The following is a 23,493-nucleotide window of genomic DNA, read 5'->3' on the forward strand; positions in this document are numbered from 1 at the left end:
GTTCCTCCTGGTAATATATGGCATTTCCCTGATTAACGGCCATTTTATAACCTGTGTAATTGGCCACAAATCAGGAGAATGTCATAACGTAGCAAGAAAACATTCCCATCTCCGTCATGGCCTTGGCTTGGTTTTCTGTGGGAATTATTGCTTGAGTAGTTTGTGGGTTTTCATTACTTTAAATAATGTACTACCTGAAGTCCAAAAAAAAAAAAAAGACATTTAAACTAATGAACATTTCTCTCTCCTAACCCTGTCTACCACCCCAATCCTCAGATTTTTTTGAAGTGAAACAAAAATGAAATTGTGTCCTTTTATGTGTAGTATTAGGATTTAGGGGAAACAGAGTCAAGAACAGGATTGGAATCAGTGTAAAGTAAGTAAAGCTCTCAGGTTAGGAATGAGATCTGAATGAGCACCCCAAAACTCAGTACTCAAAATAGAAGTATTTTCATAGAATATGTATGAGAGAGGGTCTCATGTAGTCTAGGTTAGCCTCAAGCTTACTATGTTACCAAGGATGACTTTGAACTTCTGATCCTCCTGCCTCTACCTCTCCAGTGCTGAGATGACAGGCATGCACAACCACACTCAGTGTATGAGGATCTAGGGACTGAATCCAGGGTGTCATGTGAAATAGGCAAGTGGTAGTTACCACTAGTCACCCAAACTTTTGTAACATTAAATTAAAACAAAGAAAATTCATGAAGAATAATATGTCAACTGTTTGAATAAAGGCAGAGTCTGGCTCTATATTTGTACATGAACTTCAATGCCCTGAGTGAAATTCTAGCCTCCAGCATGGGCATTAGATAGGAAAGTGTAGCTGCAAAGGAACTGGAGCAATTCTACTTGGACAGTAAGAAAACTGTGCATGGCTCTGTACAGTCATTCTTCTGCTGCAGTGGAGATGCCATCGCCACAGAATTGTCACCAGGAACTTGTGTAATGCACAGTCCCAACCATTTTAGTATCCACGTGAGTTATAATAGAGATGGCTCCTGTAATTCCATATCCGTTGCTAAGAGAGTCCAAGATATTTTACTTTAAAGCTGTTAGACTGTTTCAAACTTTATGTTTTCTAACACGAGTAAAACTCAGTTTAAAAATCTATTGTCATTAACTTGTAATTTATTATTTATTTAAAATCAATAATTATTTTATCATTTGTGCTAGGCAGTATGTTACACATTATAAGTTCAATGTTAAAAAAAGCAACCTTATGTCTTTTTTTGAGGAATATAAAATCCATACCAGCAATGGTTTGATAGGTCTATTCATGAGAAAGATTGAACATGCAGGTTAAGTGTGAATTAGATAGTCCATTGTTTCTTAGGGAAAATATCTTAGTAAAGATTGTTTTTGTTGTTTTTTTCAAACAGAGACTTACAGTTACTTAATGATTGATTGAGTGAGTGAGTGAATGAGTGAGTGAAGAACTAGGGATGAAGCCTAGGATCTTGTGTACAGTCCATGAATCCTCTATCAGTGAGCCATGTCCCCAAGGACTTATGTAGTCTGGCCCGATCTTGAATTTGCCATCCTTTTGCCCTTTCTACCCAGCATTTATAATGCTGCCTAACTAAACTGTGGTGCTCTGTTATAAGGCACTTAGCAGAAGAAATACAGAATGAGCAAATTGAAGGAGATGGAATAACACTTTGAACACAGGGCACCATGGGATGACAGCATTATGAGGGTCCATGTGTAGCAACATTTGGGAGGTGGATGCAAGCCAAATGACCCTAAGGCATGAGACTAGAGAAACAGGAAAAAAGTATTGAGAAACAGGTGATACTTGAATGAAATGATAGATACAATAGCTTACATTAATAACTATGTTTACAAACATTAATAATATATCAGAGTAGAAATTGTCTTGTGCACTTTTATGTTTTCAATCAAGAAGAAAATACATGACTATTTTGTAAGTATTTAAAGACTTCAGAACCTACTGACAAAATTAAAGATTTCACTAACACATTTATGCCACAACCTCATAGTTCATTTTTTACTTGAATTTTATTTCTGAAACCATATCAAATGGAGTTTGGCAGGCTAAAGTTTTATCACACTGAAAATTTCTGTTTTAGATAGGTGGAGCAACACTGTAGAAACTCAGTTAAAACTGAAATTTTGCTCGGTGAAGCTTGAAGACTAAGTGTCATCAGGCCTGTGAGGAAGGTCACTTGTATTATATATATAAGTCATGGCTCACAGTTTCGTTTTTTAATAGTATGGTGTAGTATCCTCGCATTGTAATGCTATTAACCTTAACATAATAGAAACAATGGCCACACTAACCTTTCACATCATTTGCTAACTTCTTGGCCTCATTGAGAATCCTGAAGCTTTTCTGAAGGGAGCCTTTGGCATCCTCCTTTAATAATCCCTGAGGACTTGTTGCCTGTGGACAGAAGAAAAGGTGTCACATATTGAACCATAGAGAGGGAGGGCCTAGAAGGCAGCAGATACACAGAGCTTACGGTAAGCACTACGGATTTAGAGTCGCAGATTTTCGATGCATATTTGATGACCGGAAGCTGTTTACTGTGTGGGTTGAGAAGCGTTGGAGCAGAAACCTTCCGACTGTACTATTCAGACAGGTAGAGAAAGTGGGGTTGCTGAGGTGCTCGGGAGTCCATAAATGAAAGCTGGAAAGGTTGCAGCGGCATCATCTGTCAGTAGCCAGGGCAAACTAAGAATTAAAAACATCCATTGACTTCACCTCTCATCATATTTTATCTTTAGAGGGTGACCAGAAAGCCCTTCCTACATTCTCAGTGTTGAAATGGAAACAAAAACGAATCTCTTTTTAAACACAGCTCTAAGTTCCACTGCAAAACATGAACTTCTAATTGAAAATCTTAGAACCCAGGGATCTCTAGGCAATATGTATTAGCTCAGGATTAGCTATGAACAGAGTGACACAAAGATAAGAGAACTGGAAAGGGATCACTTAACTTCCTGTCTAGTTATCCATTTAGATAGTGTTTGCTTTTTAGAAGTCATTGCATAATGCATATATACCAAGAGGTAAAACAAATAGGATCTTATAAGTACATTTTAAATGGGAAAATATTTCAGAGTACAAGAGCTGAAGAATTTTAACTGCCTATGGTTAAATTTATCTATCTGAATTTGGCTTACTCTAGACACCACACCCTCCAAAGTCACTTGCAGCGTCCTAGTAAATGTAGTTTTCCGGTTGTGTTGTTTCAGCACAAAACTAGGGAAGATGACAGAATGCGGTGGTGCTACAGTCCAATTTGTTCTCATGTGTTACCCAGGTTTTTATTTAAGTACTTGATTGATCAAGAGTCAGATCAGCGATACAAAATTAAGATCTGTAGCGAAGTATGTGATAGAATCATATGCATAAACAAAAATGGGAAAGGTGCACTGAAAAGCCGGCTTTCGACTAGAATTCTATGGAATTTCTAGAAAGAGGGGTTCTTAGATTCAGGTCTTATCTTGGGAATTGATCTAGCAACACCACTCAAGTATCATTTATCTTGGAAAACAGAAGTGCAAAACTGAATTGTGCTTAGGGTAAAGAGAGTGTGGCAAATATGTGCAGTGGAATTTTATGTAGCTATAAAGAAAAATGAGATCATGAAATTGGTAAGAAAATCGATGGCCTAGGAAATCAGTATGATAAGTGAAATAAGTTAGACTCAGAGGACAAATGTAACATGCCTTCTCTCATATGTGGATCATATGGTGTGGGTGTACATAAAAACACATATACAATATATATGTATACACACACCACACACACACACACACACACACACACACACACACACACACACACACACATATATATATATATATATATATATATATATATATATATATGGTGTGTGTGTATGTGTAATGAAAGTAGAGAGAATTTACATGAGATACACAACCTAAAGAGAAAGAGAGTAAGGAAAGCAGAGGTTAGTGAAAGTATATGGCATGAAAGAGGAAGTGGATTATTGGGAGAATAAAGGGACCAGCTCGAGAAAGGGGAGAGGATGGGGCAGGGAAACAGAAGACAAAGAAGAACAGAGTAGATATGAAAATGCTACACTGAAACCCATGACTGTGTGTGCTCACTTGAAAATTAGCAAAGAACCATGGAAAAGAAAAAGCAAGTGAGTTACAGTGGCACAACAGGTAGGGTATGCTGAAGTAGGAGAGGAGGAAGGTTACGAGATGCAGGCCGGCCTGGTCTATAGCTTTTTTAAAGAAATAAAATTAACATAACAATAATGAACTGAATTCCATGGACTTGACTAAAATTCCACGTGCTTTACTAAAAGAAAGCAAGCCTCAGGTCATTCAACCAGGTTCTATATTTATTATAGTGTACATATCATTATTTGCCTGATTCTAAGTTTTCTGAATCAAAACAGATAAAAGATAGGCTATTACAAAGAGAAACCTCAATAATTAGCTAAGGAGACATAAAAACAACAGGATTGACAGCTGACAATCTCTTTGACAATGGAGAACAAGACAAGAAAGCTAATCAGGAGAGAACATTTCTAAAGCTTAGGAGTCAAGACAATCAGGATAGGGTGTATGACTATACCACCCTGGACACACATGTTCTTGTCTAATTAATCTCCAAAACTAAGCAGGGTTGGGGCCTGGTTAGTACTTGGATGGGAGAGAATCTGGAGACAGGTAAAATGTATGGGGGTAGAGTAGTTCTTGGTAGAGGAGAATATTATTGTAGTAAGATATCTCAGGCTGATAATAGTGACCCTGCATCATGAAGACAATGTGGGTCATTCACAATTTATAGAAAACTTGGAAAAAGAAAGGAAACTAGGGAAAAATAAGAAAAAATAAGAACATTGTTTCTACACGAGAGAGAGAGAGAGAGAGAGAGAGAGAGAGAGAGAGAGAGAGAGAGAGAGAGAGAGAGCATGTGTGGAGGCTGAGGCCAAAATACAACTTCTGGTGGCATAGATGTCATCCCTAAGTGGTGTTACCGTTTGTCTTTGAGTACAGTCTCCCACGGGCTTTGAACTCCCTGAGTAGGGTTAGACTGGCTGGCCAGACCTCTAGGAGTCAATCAGTATCCGCTTCCTCAACATTGGGAATACAAGCAACTATGCTTAGCTAAGGTTTTTAATGTTGATTCTAGGGCTCCAGCTCAGGTCCTTCTGTATAGACTGAGGCAAGCTTAATGTTTTGACACACATACAACCTTGAAATCACCATCAACAATAAAATTAGCAAATACACTAGCATTTCATTTTATTCTCTTCCTATTCATTCCACCCATATCTACTCCCACATCTTCCTTCCATTTCTAAGCATTTGTCATATTTCCAACATTGTTTGCAAATTACACAATCTTCTATAAATTTAATGATGTAGTACAGCCTTTAAAAAATCTAGCTTCTTACATTGGATAAGCATTTGGACATTCCTCTGTGCTGTGTATCAATATTTTATTGCAACTGGTGGGCAGTTTTACTACATGGATATACCTCATACCTGATGGTTATTGGAATTTTTTTCAGCCCTGTGTATCCTAAATAGAGCTTCTTTGATCATTCCTGTGTGATGTTTTATATTAACTTGTTTTCATTTCCCTAGGAGTAAACACCCTGAAGTTGAAAGATTGGATCACATGTAGGTAAATGATTGAGAGTTTAAGAAATTACCACCAGACCAACAAAGTATTTAAATTATTTTAAATCCCCATCAATAGGATGTTCTATTTCTGTACATCCTTTCCAACACATCCTCACTACTTTGAAATCTTTGACATCCTAATAAGTGGGCATTTTGCATTTAGTTTCAATTTTTCTGTTGATGCACCATGCTAAGCATCCTTTTGTGTGTTTATTGGCTATTTTCTTTGGTGAAGAACCTGTTTAAATCTTATTTGTTTTAGAGGCAGGGTCTCATGTAGCCCAGGCTAGCCTAGAAATCACTATGAAGCCAGGATTGACTTTGAACTCCTGATCCTCTTGCCACTATGTCCCAAATGCTGGGATTACAGATACCCATGTTGTTTAAATTTGTTCAATTTTTTATTGAGTTATTTGTTCTTATTCAGGTTTGAAGGATATTAACATGTTCTTGATAAAAGTCTTTGGTCAGATATATAATTTTGTAAAAGATTTTACTATTTTGGGGATTTGAATTTTTATTTTATTAAAATCAGTTTATTAAAGGCAACATCTCTAAACTTTAATGAAGTCTGTTTATCATTTTTCCCATGTTAAGTATCAGGCTTTTGGCATTGTGTCCTAAGAATCTTTCTTCCCCTAAGATCATAAATAGTTCTTTTACAGTTTAAGCTCTTAATATTTTTGTAATTTATCCATAGGTCTATAGTGTTTTGGGCGTGACTTTTGGAATACGGTATAAGATATTTTTAACACAAATATCCAACTCTTGTATGTGCATTTATTGACTTGACATGAATTACTATTGTACATTGGACCATGTAGTCTTGGTGTATCTCTACTCTGTTTTAGTGACCTACTTATTAATATTGACCAACACCACATTGTCTACACATCACAGCTTTATAGAAAGCCTTGAAGTCCAATTCAGCAATGTGTCATTGTTTTGTTCTTTTATTCTCAGTGAATTCTTCAAAAGATGTGTCAATTTCTAAAGAATAAAAGCTAGCCAGGTTTTATTAGGATTTTTTTCAATGTATATCCCAATGTGACTAAAATTGTCAGCATACGAATTTTGGATTTTCTGATCCATAGACATTGTATATATCTTGATTACTCAGCTTTTCTTTATTTATTTCAAGAATATTTAGTTTCTGAGCACTTTGAACTTTTATAAACTTTATTTCTATCATCATTATTGATGCTATTGTCCATTTTAACATCAACTTCCAACAACGTCCTTGTTGACAGAATCTACAAGTGATTGACTTTGTATATTTTTGCCATACTCTTTAACATTGATCAATCTGTTTATCAGTTCCAGTAACATTTTTACAGGTCATAATGGCTATCACACTTAGACACCATGAACATGGTTGTACATTGCTTTCAGGATGGGCGATTTTTATTTCCTGTTTTCCTGCCTATTGGTCTGGCTGCGGTCTGCAGTATGATATTAAATGAAAGTCATGAGAACAGACATCCTTTCCCTTTTCCTGAACTAGGAAGAAAACTTGAAACATTTTATTCTGAAGTATAATGCTAGTGGAAGGGTCTTCTTTTATGCAACAGACCTTCTTAGCTGGTAGGTAGCGAAGTTCTCTTAGTCACAGTATGCTGAGAATATTTTTAAGAAATGATTTTGGATATGCTGCTTTTCATTTCTTTAATTAATATTTTAAAACATATTGTTTGAGTTTTCAAATTTACCTATTTTGTTCCTATAATTAACCTCATTTATAAACATTGTATAATAATTTTAATGAATAGTTGGATTTGATATATATTATAATTTCATCAAGAACTTTTACACATGCTTTCATGAAGAAAATCAGTCTATACTTTTGTTTTTATTTAATGACGTTGCCTGGTATTTCTATAACAGTAATACTAGGCTGATAAAATGGTGTGTGTGTGTGTGTGTGTGTGTGTGTGTGTGTGTGTGTGTGTGTGTGTTTAGACTACAAATCTTTTTCTCTCTTGATTACAAAACTATTCTAATTATTTGTTTATTTGTAGGTGAATTTGAACAGTTTATAATTTGTAAAAAAATTTCCAATAAAATTACTGAATTACTGGCATAGCATCACTTAAATGTATCCTGAGTTTCTTTTCCTTTCTGCAGAAGGCACAGTGACATCATATTTTTTATTGCCTGCATTGGTGATTGTTAATCTGGCTGGATGGCTGTTACCTTTCGATGCTCCAGCTCATGTTGTACCTTTTGTCCTGTAGCAAGTCTGCATCCTTTCTGGCTGATTTCCTTACTGCCAGTGGGTTTTGTTTTGTTTCTTCCTTCAATTTTGCCTTTTAAAATACCTTATGCCCTTTTATTCCAACCATCTTATTTTTCATGAATTTTAGGAAGCTAGGAATTTCTCTAGAGCTGTAGTTTACTATTCCTCACTGACATGCAAGGAGATAAGTGATGTATGAAGGCATGCAGGGGATATAGCAGAAGCAGTGTCGGGAAGGCAGAGAAGCAGGGGATCTTGATGCACGGATGAGTGAACAAGTATTTCTGTTCCATGGGCCCGTGGAGTGTGTGGACTTACCATAAAGTAAAACTGTTAGAATGACCTTTCCATAACATTTGAAGTCAGATTAGGGGTATTGGGAAATGAGCAACTGGAGCCATTAACAGTTTCAGAGTTGGTGAGTAGGATCATTGCTATAATGAAAGACACTGAAATGAGCAGTTACAGGAGGGAAGGAGCCCTAAGCTGGCCATTGTAATAGGCCTGTGGAGTTGAGAGGCTTAGATTTACAAAATGTAGAGAAATAAAAAAAAAGGCCTTAATGTTTTCAGACAATCTTCAAAATATTAAACAGCTGATGGCATGCAACTGTCAGTTACAAGCAATCTGCTAAGACCCAGGTTGGAAAGACAGACTTTCATACGATAAGGGAATGGGAAACACATCTTAGGGATGAACAGAACTGTTTCGACTCATTGGAATTTGGAGAGACCCTTTCCAACATTGCTTAGTAAGTTACTGGAGCACAGCAACAGAACCAAGACAGGTGATGAAGCAACATTCTCCAAGCTAATTATACCTCATACATATTCATGAGCATCGCATCTGAGTTTCTGAGCTATGTCTACGGCATATGTGAAATCCAAGTGAGAGTCTCAGAGTTGAAAGATACTGTGTTTCTTGCTTTTAAAGATTGTATCTTTATAAATCTGTTCTTTTGTTCTCTCTGAGTGTATGGTTATATATATATGTGTGTGTGTATGTATACACATAATTATATAAAATTTACTGTCATTTAAAATAGAATTTATTTCATGTAGGTGTCTAAATGAATTATATATTCATAGTTACTTAATATGAAGTTTAAGAGTTTAAGACAAAGTAGTAAATATATTTAAAAATTGAAATGATAAACTTTGTAAAGATTTAACCAAGGGTTAAATGCATTAACTGCATTTTGATGTTAGTTTTATCCTTTGTTAAAAATGTGTAGTAACTTCTATTGAAACAAAATGTTATGAGTATGAAATTAATTTATTAATTTGTTCAAATGCTTTTGCTTGTGAATACAATGGTCACTCCTGTTTATCCAAAATGGTAAGACAGCAGTTTTTCCTGATGGAACTGGAGTGGAGTGGAGGAGATAGACAGATTCAAACATCACCATCCAAGAACAAATGATCTTTGCCACTAGGGATCAGAAGCATGTCACCAAGAGTTTGTTTGTCAGGGAAGGAGGAAGAGGGATGGGAATGTGAAGGGAACCCTGAAGGTAAGTTACGATTTGTCAAGTAGGTAAACTGCCTTAGTGATTTATTTTTTGAAAGTTTAAATGTTGTTTATATTGCTTTCTGTATTAGACTTTTATGATGTTCCCCAAATAAATTTATTAGAGATAAATTTTCTGAGTTTGTTGGAAGTGTTGGCTATTTGAATACATGCAGAATACTCATTTTTATTTTTTAATGGAAGTAGTACTGACAGTGCTATTTTGTTTATGAAATAACTAATTTTAGAAGACAAATTACACATTTACAGAAGGGGAAATGTGCCAAGATAATACGCTAACTTACATGATTTTAAATTTCAAATCTTTTCAACAAACTATTTAAAATGTAAAAGTCATGCGTAATGTTGGTAATTAGGTGCGATATGTTTACATAAAATATGGAAAGAGGAAATTATATTCTTTGTGATGTTAGACTACTGAGAAAAATTAAGAGTAATGTACTGTTTATAATGAATTGTCAGAAAGAAATGAGGGAATCTACTAGTACATATACTTTAAAAGACAATTTTTGAGAATATTGGGAAAAATATTTTTTTGAAGTTAGTTGGTATATAAAGTTACAAATCAGTTTAACTGAAAAGACACACTTATGAAAAAGTATTACCATAAGAAGTATGGACAGATAGACAACAGCATTATAAAGTAATCATTTGTGTTTAGTGGGACCCTGCACAGTTTTACACTGTTCCCTCTTCCTTGCCTGTATTTCATATTTTTTATAAAATACACATGAATTGTCTTTACACTAATATTGTAAAGATTATATCCATTTAAGGAAATCACTGTGTATCAATTTAAACATAGTTTTTTTAAACTAAATTTTTCTCCTTGAACTTTAATTTAGCATCATTAGTGTATGTGTGTGTGCTCAATGAGAGTATGTTCGATGTGAGTGCAGGTCCACGCATGCCATGGCTCACAAGTGGGTGTCAGAGGACAGCTGGAGTCGGTGGTCTCCTTCCACTGTGAGATCCACGAGTTGAGCCTAGGTTCTCAAGCTTGCATGGCAAACACTTCTACCTGCTGAACCATCTGGCTGGCCCGAATAGCATGTTTTTAAAGAACTAGTAACTAAAAAGGAAGAGTGGGTTAAAAATCAGTTAAGAAATAACTCCAAGAGATGGCTATGATCAGAGCAAACTGACACATTTTAGATTCCTGGATACATCACATCGTGGATTCTAGGATGTAGAGAGACTGGGTGAGTCCTTGTGAAGACTAAAAGCAACAGAATACACAGAGATTGGGGGGAGGGAAATCCCTAGGATTGCTTCTGGGAATCTGAGTTCATGACTGACTTTTTAGCTTGATGAGAACACTAAAAAAACCCATCTGAATGGAGGCGGGAGCGGGGAGAACAAGGGAATCCGTGGCTGATATGTAGAACTGAATTGTATTGCAAAATAAAAACAAAGAATAAAAAAAGAAAAGAATCTGATAAATATTTTGTCAAATGTCTCAATAAATTAAAACATAAGAGTACATCAGAATGGCTTTTCTCCAGTCCCACAATCACTTTTACTCATCTGAGTGCCACAGCTTACTGTCACCATGGCAGGTCCTGGGATGGTTATACCTTAGCTAACATTTGATGCTGTCAATTTTTAAATATACCCATTTTGGGGTCATGAAATAGCACTGGCTTTTCTGCTTCCAATAGATAATTATGTAGTCATTGACCTAAGTGTGTATATCATGTATAAAGAAAATTAACCAGGTCCTGGTGGTATAATGAAGCTGGTTTTCACACACAGACTTAGTATGGACTGTGAGCCTTAGATCCTCACTGACATTTTCGTGTTTGCTGTTGTGGAAAAGGTTTGGTTCTCAGACATGATGCCAACTCACTAATGAAGATGAACAAATGCTGCTCACCAGTTTCACCAACACATTCAACTGTCACATCAAGTGTGGATTTCTATTATTTTCCCATCAACATTACATGGGTCTAAATGTTAATTCCTAAAATTGTAGAAATTCATGGAAAGACCCAGTTATTGTTTTAATGACTATTATGTTACTATTGAGGGAATAAAAACGATACCCCCCCCAAAAAAAACAAACAAGACCTGTTTTAAAAATGTATGCAGCATGGCTTACACCATACAATATTTGGACTATCATCACTTACACAATTGTTTCTGTAGAAAATACCACAAAATCACCTTCCTAGTCTTCTTTATGGGTTGTGTTTCATCCAGTTATAGGAACAAAATTTAAATAAGATGTACTGAACAGAACATGTGACCACATTTCTAAACAAGCACTCATTAGCAAAGCCTTAATGCTTAATCACATAACTACAAGATTCACATTAATTCACTGTCTTACAGTGAATCAGAAGAATCTTGTCAACATAGAGTTCAGAAATGCATAAAGCAAAGAATAAATTATTAGGGATAGTAGTAACATAAAAGAAAATAATAAATGAGGGAATAACACAAAGAGAAAGGGAATAACATAAAGAAAATGAATAGATTCTATAGGGAATATTCAGCATTATTTTTTCATCAGTAAGACAAGTAATGAAAAATAAATATTCCTGGTCTGAGGACAGACAAGAATTTCATTCATCTTTATTTATCCTATGTTTAATAGTGCTATTTACTCATTAATTTTAGTAGGTTCACAACAAAAATGAATTTAATGTTAATGAGCAGTGAAAATATAAACATGTTTAATATCTCAAATAAAAAGTACTTTATAAAGCACTTATACATACCATAACTTTTTTGATATATGGTATGAAAGGATGGTCTATAATTGTAGAGTGATCTTTAAGTCATATAAAAATTAAATTCTAAAGCTGGGGGACACTAAATCAGCCCATGCAACCCAGTATTTTTCTCCCAGTGGAATGCTATGAAACCCATAAAAATGAAGGAAATTCCCTTGGGATGGTATGAATGAACATGCAGGATACTGCCTTAGAAATATTAGCCAGGCATAAGCAGACAAAAGCCACTTGATCTCACCACTGTGTGACATCTAGTATGGGCCTTACAGAGGTAGACTGGTCATGATTAGAGGTGTGATTGAAGATGAATGGGGAGATGTAGGTTAAAGGATACCATTGCATTTGACAGGAGGGGTGAGCTCTCCACCTGTCCACAGGGGAACTGTAGTTGATGATGGCCTATTGTACTCTCTAGAGGTACTGTGAAGGGGATGTATCTGCTCTTACCCTGAGGCAGTAACACTTTTATTATTACCTAATTGTAGTCATTCCATGGTGCCTATGAACTTCCAAACATCATGCTACACATGATAAAATGTAAGTCAATTAATTTTTAAAAAAAATATCAGGGCACTTATAAATATTAATAAGAACCTGTCTGAAAAAGAACCAAAACAAAACAAAATTAACAAATGAAGAAATCAAAGCCCCAAACCAATTCTACTTCCTAAGGGATGAAGAAAAAAACAAGGAAAAAAATGAAAGAAAGTTTTAGGAAAATAGTCATGAAAATGAAAGCTCTGTACACTAAAAGCTGTAAGATATTGATAAAATAAATTTAAAAGTACACAAGTAAGCAAAGATGCCCTGCTTCCTTGGATTGGGAGAGTAAAACAACCATATTTCCAAAGCTGATCTATAGTTTGAATGCAATGCCTACCAAAATTCCAGTGACATCTTCCACAGATATAGAAAAAATTCTAAAAGAGTTTTTCATGGGTGTATGATTGATCCTCCTGAATAAACTAAGAAGTCTTGAACAGACAGAATAAAGTTGAAGTCATTATATTACTTGACTTCAAAATATACTTCAGGGCAATAGTAACCAAAGTATCAAGATACCAGAGAGAAAATTGGAACACAGACAAGGAACAAGGTAGGGTTCTCAGAAACAAACCCACACACTGGTGGCCAGTGGAGCTTTGTCAAATGGCCTGAGAATACACAACAGGGAAAGTACAATCTCTTCAAGAAAAATATTGTGATAACTGGTTAGCCATACATAAAAAATGAGAGTAGATTTTATCTTACATCATGTAGAAAAATCAATGCAAAATGGATTTGCAAAGGATCTTATGTGATTTGTCTGCCAAGGACTCATGTCTGGGAAGGTTGCTCTATATCAGGGGTTCTCAACCTGTGGGCTGTGACCCCTTGGGGTCACATATCAGATATTGTGCAAATCAGATACTTACATTGTTTTTCATAACTATAATAAACTTACAGTTATGAAGTGGCAATGAAATGATTTTATGGTTGGGGGTCACCACAACATAAGGAACTGTATTAAGGGTCACAGCATTAGGAGGGTTGAGAATAGCTGGTCTTTATAATATTATTGAGTTGATTAGACAATTAGAGATAGGGCCCTGTGCATGATACACATATGTGAAACTGTTAAAAGATTAAAACAATAAACCTTAAAACAGAAGTGGCAAGTCATAAAAAATGCTGCTTCTGAAGGAATTAGCATTTTGTTGTAGGATTCAGTGATTTCTTACAAAAGATTGATATGAAAGAACAAGCTGTACCCCTCTTCAACTGCTTTTGTCTTTAACATACGATTTCATTCTTTTACACATGTTCCCACCAAGAAGCCACAAGCTCACTGAGCCTCAGGACATTGTCTTTATGATGCCATCTAATTTGAGAATTTCAGCCTCATAAATAAAACTCATTTCTTTATATATTTCTCGGCCTTGGTTACTTCATTACAGTAACAGAGAATGAACTAAGTGGTGATTAAAACTTAAATAGAAATGAAGTTATAAAACAATTGCAGAAAACATAAAGGAAGAATGATTTTTTTTAAAAAAATATGTAAAATATGTAAAAGCACAGGTGTGAGAACAAAACCAGACAAAGGAGAGAACATCAAACTAAAAATCTTCTATGAAAAAGGGAAGCAATTAACAAAATTTATTGAATGGGAGGAAACATTTGCAAACCATACATCTGATAAAGAAGTAGTACAAAATAAAGGAGCCCAAATGTCCAAATAATAAGAAAAATAACAAATGAAAAGGAACAAAGAACCGGGGTGTGTTTCAGAAGAAGGGCAGCAGTTTTATGTAAGGAATAGGTAGTAGTATCATTAACCATCAGGGGAATGCAAAGTAAAAAACATAAGCTATTACCTCACACTTACTAGAATTGAATCCAAAATGCACGTTACATATACGCGTTTTAGTTTTCAATTAAAAAATAATAAGTCTTAAGAGTGAAATTGTAAGTTCTAAGAACTGCATGTACTATAAACATCATGTAGGACATTCAGACTCATAGAGATATTCAGATGTGAGCTCAAACTACAGGCAGACAGAGAGAGAGAGGAGGAGGAAGGGAGATATTTCTTTGTAGTTTTCTTCTCTGCTCAACTTCCCTGTATCTTGTGTCAATATAACTGGTTCATTAATTCTTAAAATCTGTATCATAACTACTCTGTATTTCTAGTTCCATTGTTTGTGTTTGGGCATGGAGGAGGTATCTGGTGTTTAGTAGTCACTAACTGTATACAAGGCATAAAAGGGACATTTGGTGTTTAGTAGTCACTAACTGTATACAAGGCACCACCTATGTGAAAATCACAGAATGCTGTGTAAAAACAAATGATTTAGGGTAATTTTTGGTTCACTAAGGAGTCTGTTGACAGCATTAATTTTAAATCTAGAGACACTGCATTCAGGGACAAGAAAAGAAGAACTAAAACACTGTCATTACTACTCAGAAAAGGAAGAGAGAGGAGCCACTGGAGAAGATTCCTTGGAATGAAAGAATGTCAGACCTGCCTAGATCTACATAGAAAATGCAGATGCTGGGTTACCACTCCAAGCATCCATCCTTGGGCCAAGAGAAAAGGTCTGATTAGTGCCCAGTGCCATATGTACCCTGGCATATTGAGTTAAGCAGGGTGCCTTTCCTACTCAGACCATAAGCAGTGGACAATTAAAGGCCCTCAAAATATTTTTTTGCAATGGAAAAAGTAAAATGTAGAGTTATATATATATATATATATATATATATATATATATATATATATATATATAGTCACTCAACTTAAATTTTGAATTTTCACTGAAGGACTGGTCATTCTTTTCAAGATAGTACCGAGACTGCAGTTCAGATCACTAGGGAATAGCAGTAGGATGGAGGTCTATGGAGAAGAAGATCAAAGAAGCCATCAACTCAGCAGAGGAATCTTCCCTTCTGCAGGATGGACACTGTGATGACTTAAATAAAAAGGCCCCCCATAGACCCATAAGGAGTGGCACTATTAGGAGGTCTTGTTGGGGTATGTGTGGCTTTATTAGAGAAGGTATGTTACTAGCAGGTGGGCTTTGAGGTCTCAGAAGCTCAAGCCTGGCCATCGTGTGACTGTCACTTCCTGCTGCTTGTGGATCCAGATGTAGAATTCTCAGCTCCTTCTCCAGCACTTTGCCTACATGCTGCCATGCTTCCTGACAAGATGATAACAGGATAACTAAACCTCTGAAACTGTAAGCCAGACCCAATGAAATGTTTTCCCTTTATAAGAGTTGCCGTGGCCATGGCATCTCTTCATAGCAATAGAAACCCTAATTAAAATAGGCACTCTTCTCTACCCATATCAGCATGGCTCTGTGGGTGTTTCTTGTTCCTTCATCATCTACAGTTATTTCTCATAGTCCTCATACAGAGGAGAATAAAGCAGGGAAGGAATTCACAGGATCTGGAACACATCAGCACACAGAAACAAGCAGAGAGGTCAAGGACCAGAGTCTGCCATGAGAACAAAACTATACTTCACTGCTATCTGTCTTTCCCTTCTGCAGAGTGCCCCACCCCCTGTCTGGGGGAACTAACAATCAGAGAGTGTCCTTTAGGGAAAGCCAATGGCTTGTAAGAAAAGATTTCTTAATTCTCTTAGAACAGCTATGGGTAGAGATAAAAATCTAAGTATTACAATGACAATGTGATGGTTAAAATGACAGAAGTTGAGAGAAGGAGGAAAGAAGTGAGCAAAAGGGATGGATGAAAGTGCCCAGGACATCATCCTCCATCATCTTACGGATGCGGGACCCACCAGCATGTACTGGAAAAGACACTGTTAGGATGTCTGCATCACTTAGAAAGCAAATAATAAAGTATCTGATCTTGGATGAATGAAATCTGGGGTATCATGTGCCGTAAGTGAGCCATGACTCACTCATCACAGTGGCATTAAAAGGATAGCACCAAGAGATAAAAGAGAAGAAACATTGAAAAGATCTAGAAGTGGTAGCTTCTAAGGGTGTGATCTCAGAAGTGAGAAATGTGAGGTCTGGAGGAATTGTAGTTTGAAATGATCAGCCCCCCCTCTTAAAATGTACAGCTATGCAAACACATGCGCATTATGAGTTTACAGGAAATAAGAAACTTTGCTTCTAGATCATTTTTAGTCTTACTTTCCTAATTAAAAAAAATTAAGACCGATCTTATGGTCCTATTTTAAATTTTTTCTCTTTGTTTTTACTTTAATTAAACCATTTAACTAGATGACAGTTTAAACTCACAGGGGAGAAGAGAAATGTAGATGTGTGCATTCTCCTTCTCCACATCAGAAGCAGGATCTTTCTTCTCTGTTCACCCAGAGCTCTCAGTTCTCTATGTTTCGATACAGTTCATAATATTTTATTTAAAGTTCCTCATTTCTATTTAAAGGATTGGCATATACACAAAAAAGAAAAAAAGAAAGAAGGAAGGAAGAAAGGAGAGAGAGAGAGAGAGAGAGAGAGAGAGAGAGAGAGAGAGAGAGAGAGAGAGAGAGAGAGAGAGAGAGAGAGAGAGAGAGAGAGAGAGAGAGAGAGAGAGAGAGAGAGAGAGAGAGAGAGAGAGAGAGAGAACACCTCTTCTCTCTGAAGTTGGAAAAAACGGCTGAGGTCAAGAGCACACACTGCTCTTGCAGAGGACCGGAGTTAGGATACCAGAAATCATGCTAGGCAGCTCCCCAGCTCCTTGTAAACCCAACTCCAGAGCATCCTCTTCTGGCCTCTGTAGTTACTTGCACATATGTATCTTACATTCACAGAGACACAGACATATACATATAAACGAAAATAAAAATAAATCTTAAAACCAACAAACATTACTGTTTGACATAGAATTTTGCATTCAAGATTTTTTTTTTTCAGTTTTATAAAATAAGTTGGAGACCCTTGCCTTCTATTCCTGTGCTTTGGGATATTTTATTTCTGGGGTCCTTGAATTGATGGTAGATGTTATCATTTGACTGTAGGTAGGTTGTGAACTACTGATGTAATTTATTTGAGAGAATTCTTTTGAAGTCATTGGTCTTGTTTTTGAAAAAAAAATTGCTCTAGATTTATTCGCCACTACATCTGAGTATTTAGAATAATCTGAATAAAGCTGCTGGGGATTCTAGTGTATACATGTTGAGTTTTGAATTTGCATGGTCTCAAGCAGCTATGAGCTATTCATTCCTAATCCTGCTCCTGTGTCTGCTCAATACTCCTGCCTTCTCTGTTTATGTGCCCATTTGTTTGAAGAATCAGCTTTCTATTTTGTTAATTCTAATGTTTTTTCTATGTCATTAGTTTCTGCTTTTATATCTATTTCTTCTTTCATACTTTTTAAATGCCTTGAATAGAACTTTAGATTTAATTAGTTTCTTCTCTATTTTTTTCCCAACATCTTCCGGTAATTATCAGTTTATTTGCACTTTATAATTTGTCAAGTTATTTTTTGCTGTGTAAAGTATTTAGTGATTTCAAAGTATTCTGTGTCCTTTGACTCTTGAAATGTTTGGAAGTATGTTTTACATCTTGAACTTTGATTTATTTGTCTTTTGTCTATGTGCAGATACTTGCATGTATACCATGTGTGTATTCCTGGTAAATGTGGAGGCCAAAAGCAGCTCTTGGATCCTCTGGAATGGGAATTACAGACAGTTGTGAGCTACCATGTGGGTGCTGGGAATAGAACTTATGCAAGAGCAGCCAGTATTCTTAACTACTGAGCCATCTCTCTAGCCCTATGATGAACTTGTTTTACATCATCTTTGTCAGTTTCTGATTTTACTGTCTATGATGACAGTCTGCGGCCTGGATGTCTTCAGATCATTATGTGTTTCTGGTACAATCTTTGAGCTCCACTTCATGGTCCTTTTTTTTTGTTGTTGTTGTTAAATTCTATGTGTACTTTAACTACTGAGGCGTGCAGAATCAATTATCTAACTGTTGCAAGGTTCCAGAAGGCCATTCACTATTCCTGTCTATAGGACTCTTCAAACCTGCATGCCTTTATTTCTCTGTCTGATCTGGCAGTTTTTAAGAGGCATGCTAAAGGCCCTCATGGCAGAAATAATGAATTTTTTCTCATTCTGATGTGTCTGTTTTTACTCTCAGGCTCTTCTGATAAGACCTTGGGTGTTCGCCATGCTTGACTTTCCCTGCTAAGTCATTCTTTTCATTCTATTCTAATGAGTTTACTGTTGTTCCCTAATAATTCCTTTCAGAAACTTTAAAGCCGATTGTGATTGCTACCGTTAGCAGTGCGTTCCTGCATTTTTTCTCATTAGTTTCCCTGCTTTGTTGCCCGATTTGTTATCTTTCGGATCCTTCATTTGCAATCTTTCCATAGCTTCACGGTGTATTTAGTGGTATTTTATGTAAGCTGTAACAATTCAGATCCGGTAGGAAAATCACTCTAACCTGACTGAACATTTTAGTCTTTTTGCATTTAATTCTAAAGACAACTTGCCTAACAGTCTGTTGATTTTCACCAACATTTTTGTGCTTTCTTTTTTCTCAGCCTCCTATACAGCTAGACTGGAGAGCTACTTATTTTTGGTCAATGCCCTCTTTACCACATGTGCCCAGGTAGTGCACCATATGGTGAGAGCTGGAATGTTGCTTTCCTCTCTGCCAGCACAGTCTTGGAGTCTGTGTAGTGTGGCGTTAACTGTGAGGAGGACAATGACCGCACCTTGCACACCGGACTGTGACTTAAGGCACAGATTTGAACTGTGTCCAGGCTCTGAAATTTCTGGAATTATTTACAACAACTAGTGAAAGCTATTCTGACTTCTGTAATTGGATTGATTAAATTCTATCATATTTTCATCACAAGTACACATATGTTCCCATACATGTGATGGTTTTCCTTTTGTCTGTTTTGTCTTCTATGCAATGGGTTAAAGATTGTTCTTCTGATCTCACTGTTTTTCTTTCTTCTTATATAACATATTTGGCTTTTCATGATGGCTATTCTGGTGTCAATGTGCTAGGCTATGGCTACCTCCCAGTTTCTGATTCAAAGCAATACTATATCTCTGCTTCTTAAGCTATGGTTTGTGCAATGTGAGGGCCACTAAAACTTTGGCAGCAATAATAGGTCTCTGAATGTGCACTGACCAAAACTTAATTCAAAGTCAATCGTGTAAAAATGAATCCCAGGTGTGTCTGTGTGGTGCCATACTGCTCAGCTTTACTGCAGCCTTGGTTCTGAACACACTGATAATGCACACTTTGCACTGTGGATTCTGACACACCACACTACACCAGGGAAACATCACCATTCGTATTTGAGACTATTGTAGGTCACAAATTGTAGTGTTTTGATTATACATATGTTTTATGCTTGTATAGAAATGTGATGGTTTATAGAAAAGGAACAGTTTTAATATTTTGTCTTCAGTATGTTAGTAGCAAATTATTATGTCTTTGATTTATTATGTTAGAGTGCTTGGCTTTAAAATGTGCTGTTTGCCAGGCGGTGGTGGCAATCCCAGCACTTGGGAGGTAGAGGCAGGCAGATCTTTGTGAGTTTGAGGCCAGCCTGGTCTACAGAGCAAGATCCAGGAAAGGCACAAAGCTGCACAGAGAAACCCTGTCTCGAAAAACCAAAATAAATAAATAAATAAATAAATAAATAAATAAATAAATAAATAAATAAATAAAATGTGCTGTTTGAATTGCTGACTTGAATTGTAAAAAACGTCATTACATAAAATTTTGTTTGGGACTAGGACAGAATTTCCAATAATTTCTTAAAAGTTACTAAACATACTTTTGCCATTTTGAGTACAAGTTTATGTGAAGTGTTCTTAGTATTGCCAATTATAAAATAAAAATATTAATTATTTCTGAAAATGTTGATGATTTTCTATGTTCTGCTATATTAAATATAGAGTCCAAATTTGTTTATGTAAAGATAAACAAGGGCATAAGCCTCATTATTATGCAAATTTATTTAGTTTTATGAATAGTAAAATTATATGTATATAAGACTATTATTTTAAAATAAATGTATGATTTACCTTTAGTAAATGTTTGATATACATATATATAAATGTATGATTTACTTTTATTAAGTGTATGTTTAATATATATGATATATATGATATATATCAAATATTTATCATATTGGTATATATATATAAAATGGATATAACATTTACTAAAAGTAAATCATACATTTATTTTAAAATAATATATATATCATTTACTAAAAGTGCAACATATTTATTGTAAAATAATAGTTTTTTAAAAAAATAGTTGTGTATATACATACATGGGTGTATATATACATATTATACATCTATAAACTGGGATCATGTAAAACTTCCTCAGGTGAAAGGGGTCAATAAAAGTTGTATAAGCCTAGTTTAGATGTCACTATAATGTTATTTTAAAATTGTGATTAAATTTTAATTCAGTAGATTTTCTGTAAACCACATTACTCTCCATAATGTAGGTAGCTTTGTGACAGGAGCTAAAGGTCTTTGTTAAGAGAAAAGACTGAGTTTCCTTTACAGAGATTTTTCCATCTCCCTTTGGAGTCAAGATGACAGCATGCCTTCTTCCTGGGGCTCTGGACTGCTGGTCTGACCTGTAGACCTGACACTTGTCTGATCCCACAACTTCATGAGCCAACTGTTTATAATATCTCTCTGCAGCCAGTCATGATCCACTACAATGTTTTTCTAAATAGGGTTACTTATGTCATGGTGGTTGCACACCTTATCACCTAGTGTGACATCAGAGCCATTGCATTCCATATGAGCTGATGGTGAGCAAATACCTAATACTGCATTTCTCAGAACAGTTAATGTGAATCAATACTGAAGTGGTATTTGCTCTGCCTGTGACCTTGGGCTATAGGGCCTGAAGGAAGCGATGCTTCCTGCCCTTGTGTATGACCTCTTATAAGGGAAGGGAGAAGGGACATGTGACATGAAATGAAATATACAACAGGGTCTCTAGCAGACAGGTGGTGGAACTTTTCAGATGTGGGTCTGTTTCTCTTAAATTCGTCTTTGTCTGTATGTCTGCCTACCTACTTATTATCTATCAGTCATTCAATTGTCTATATATCTTTATCTGCTACTTATTCTGTTTCTTTGGAGAATTCTGAGTAATGCACCCAGTATGAATTCTTCCTCATCTCTAATACTAACTCTTATCTTAGTAAAGACATGAGTGAATCAAGACAGGAGAGTATTAGGCAACACTGAGGATGGGCACACAAGAGAGAACCGAAGAGACAATCAGAGATAGAAACTGGGAGTCTGACAATGACAGTGACTAAAGTGGATATAGAGGAGGAGGAGAAGGAAAAAGAAAGAGGAAGAGGAGGAGGAGAAGGAGGAGAAGAAGGAGGGAAAGGGGGAAGAGAGGAGGAAGAGGAAGAGAAAAAAGAAGAGAAAAAGAGAAAGAGGAATTAGAAAGGGGAGAGAGAGAGACAGAGAGAGAGAGAGAGAGAGAGAGAGAGAGAGAGAGAGAGAGAGAGAGAGAGAGAGAGAGAGTTCAGTTCAGTTTCCATGGAAAGTAAAAGTAATCTTTACAAAGCAAGATCACTAGAGAAGACTAGGACTTCCAGATTATAGAGTCTAAGGTAGCACATTCCATCACCTTAGAGAGAGGATGGAGAAAATGTGGACAGTGTGGTGACTCTATTATGTTTAAGACTATGGCTATGGGGTTCATGCATATTAACCTTTGTATACTCTAGATAAGTACATGTCGCACCGGAGACCTCTGCAGCAGTAGAGGACAAGGTCAATGTCAATGAACTTGTACATCTTTATGTGACCATTTATGAGACCCAACAGCATGTGAAATCTATATATTCATACACTTGCAATGCAGATGGTACAGGCTTTAAGTTCACTTATGGTATAGAAATTTAAGATATCAATTCTTGATTATGTTGGGATCTTTTAAAACATGGTTTATTCCTAGTATTTTTAGTTGTGTGTAACTGTGTGCCTATTTGCAGGGGCGGGGTGGGTAAGGGAATTGCATGTTGAATGCAATACCTGTGAGGTCCAGAAGAAGGCATCGGTTGCCCTAGAGTTAGGGTTAGAGGCAGTTATGAGCCAATGTGGGTTCTGGGAACTGAACTTGGGTCCTCTGGAAGAGCAGTACATGCTCTAAACTGCTGAGCTATCTCTATCACCTGTTAGGATGTGTTTATAGGATGCAAAGTCAAAACATTAATTTTAGAAAAAATAATTACTGGATTTCCATATTCCTTTATCTAAAAAGTAACATAGTTCTTTTTCCTTTTGCTTGTACACATCAAAAGAGATGTATTAAGATTAGAAAGACTGGACTGAGAAAAATGAATATAATATTTTATAATATATAATTTACTTTCAGTTGAACACCAACATAAATATAATATGACTTTTCCCCATAATACCTCAGTTCTTAAGTAATATTTCATCTTGATATTTAAAGAAATTATGTTTTGATATAAGTAGCTGTTATTTCTGATATAATAACAGCATATTATAAACTTAAATTGAATATAGCCTCTGTCTGCTTATAAGGAATCAACTTCTTATATTTTCATTTCAATTCCATTCTTAATTATCTCTCTGTGTTGATAAATAGATTTCAGTGATTTGTGAGGAATGAAGTTGATTTTAAAATGCTGCCTCCGTTATGCCCAGAGCTTACTTCAACCATTCACTTGTTTCTCTTCCTATGGTATTTTGAATGTTTTCTTTTTCTTTCTCAAATTGTCTCATCACCATTTTCTTCCGTGTTTCAATGGGATCTTTTATTACTTCTTTAATAGATCTTTCTCTAGCGAAAGTATCTACTTTGTTTCTTTGATGTTTCTTTGTAATTCATCATAAACATT

At 35.9% G+C, this 23,493-nt stretch overlaps 1 protein-coding gene across 1 annotated transcript in view; it reads right to left on the reverse strand.

Annotated features, from left to right (window-relative positions):
* The window catches only part of Lama2 (laminin subunit alpha 2), a 571,484-nt gene that overhangs the window by 85,511 nt on the left and 462,480 nt on the right, over window positions 1-23,493 (reverse strand). The window contains exon 41 of the mRNA XM_052751249.1: window positions 2,305-2,407. Within this exon, the coding sequence (XP_052607209.1) occupies window positions 2,305-2,407 (103 nt within the window). The remainder of the gene's footprint in view (window positions 1-2,304; window positions 2,408-23,493) is intronic.

Source organism: Peromyscus californicus, unplaced genomic scaffold (assembly GCF_007827085.1).
Source record: "Peromyscus californicus insignis strain IS unplaced genomic scaffold, ASM782708v3 Scaffold_22__1_contigs__length_63687245, whole genome shotgun sequence".
Lineage (NCBI taxonomy): Eukaryota > Metazoa > Chordata > Mammalia > Rodentia > Cricetidae > Peromyscus > Peromyscus californicus.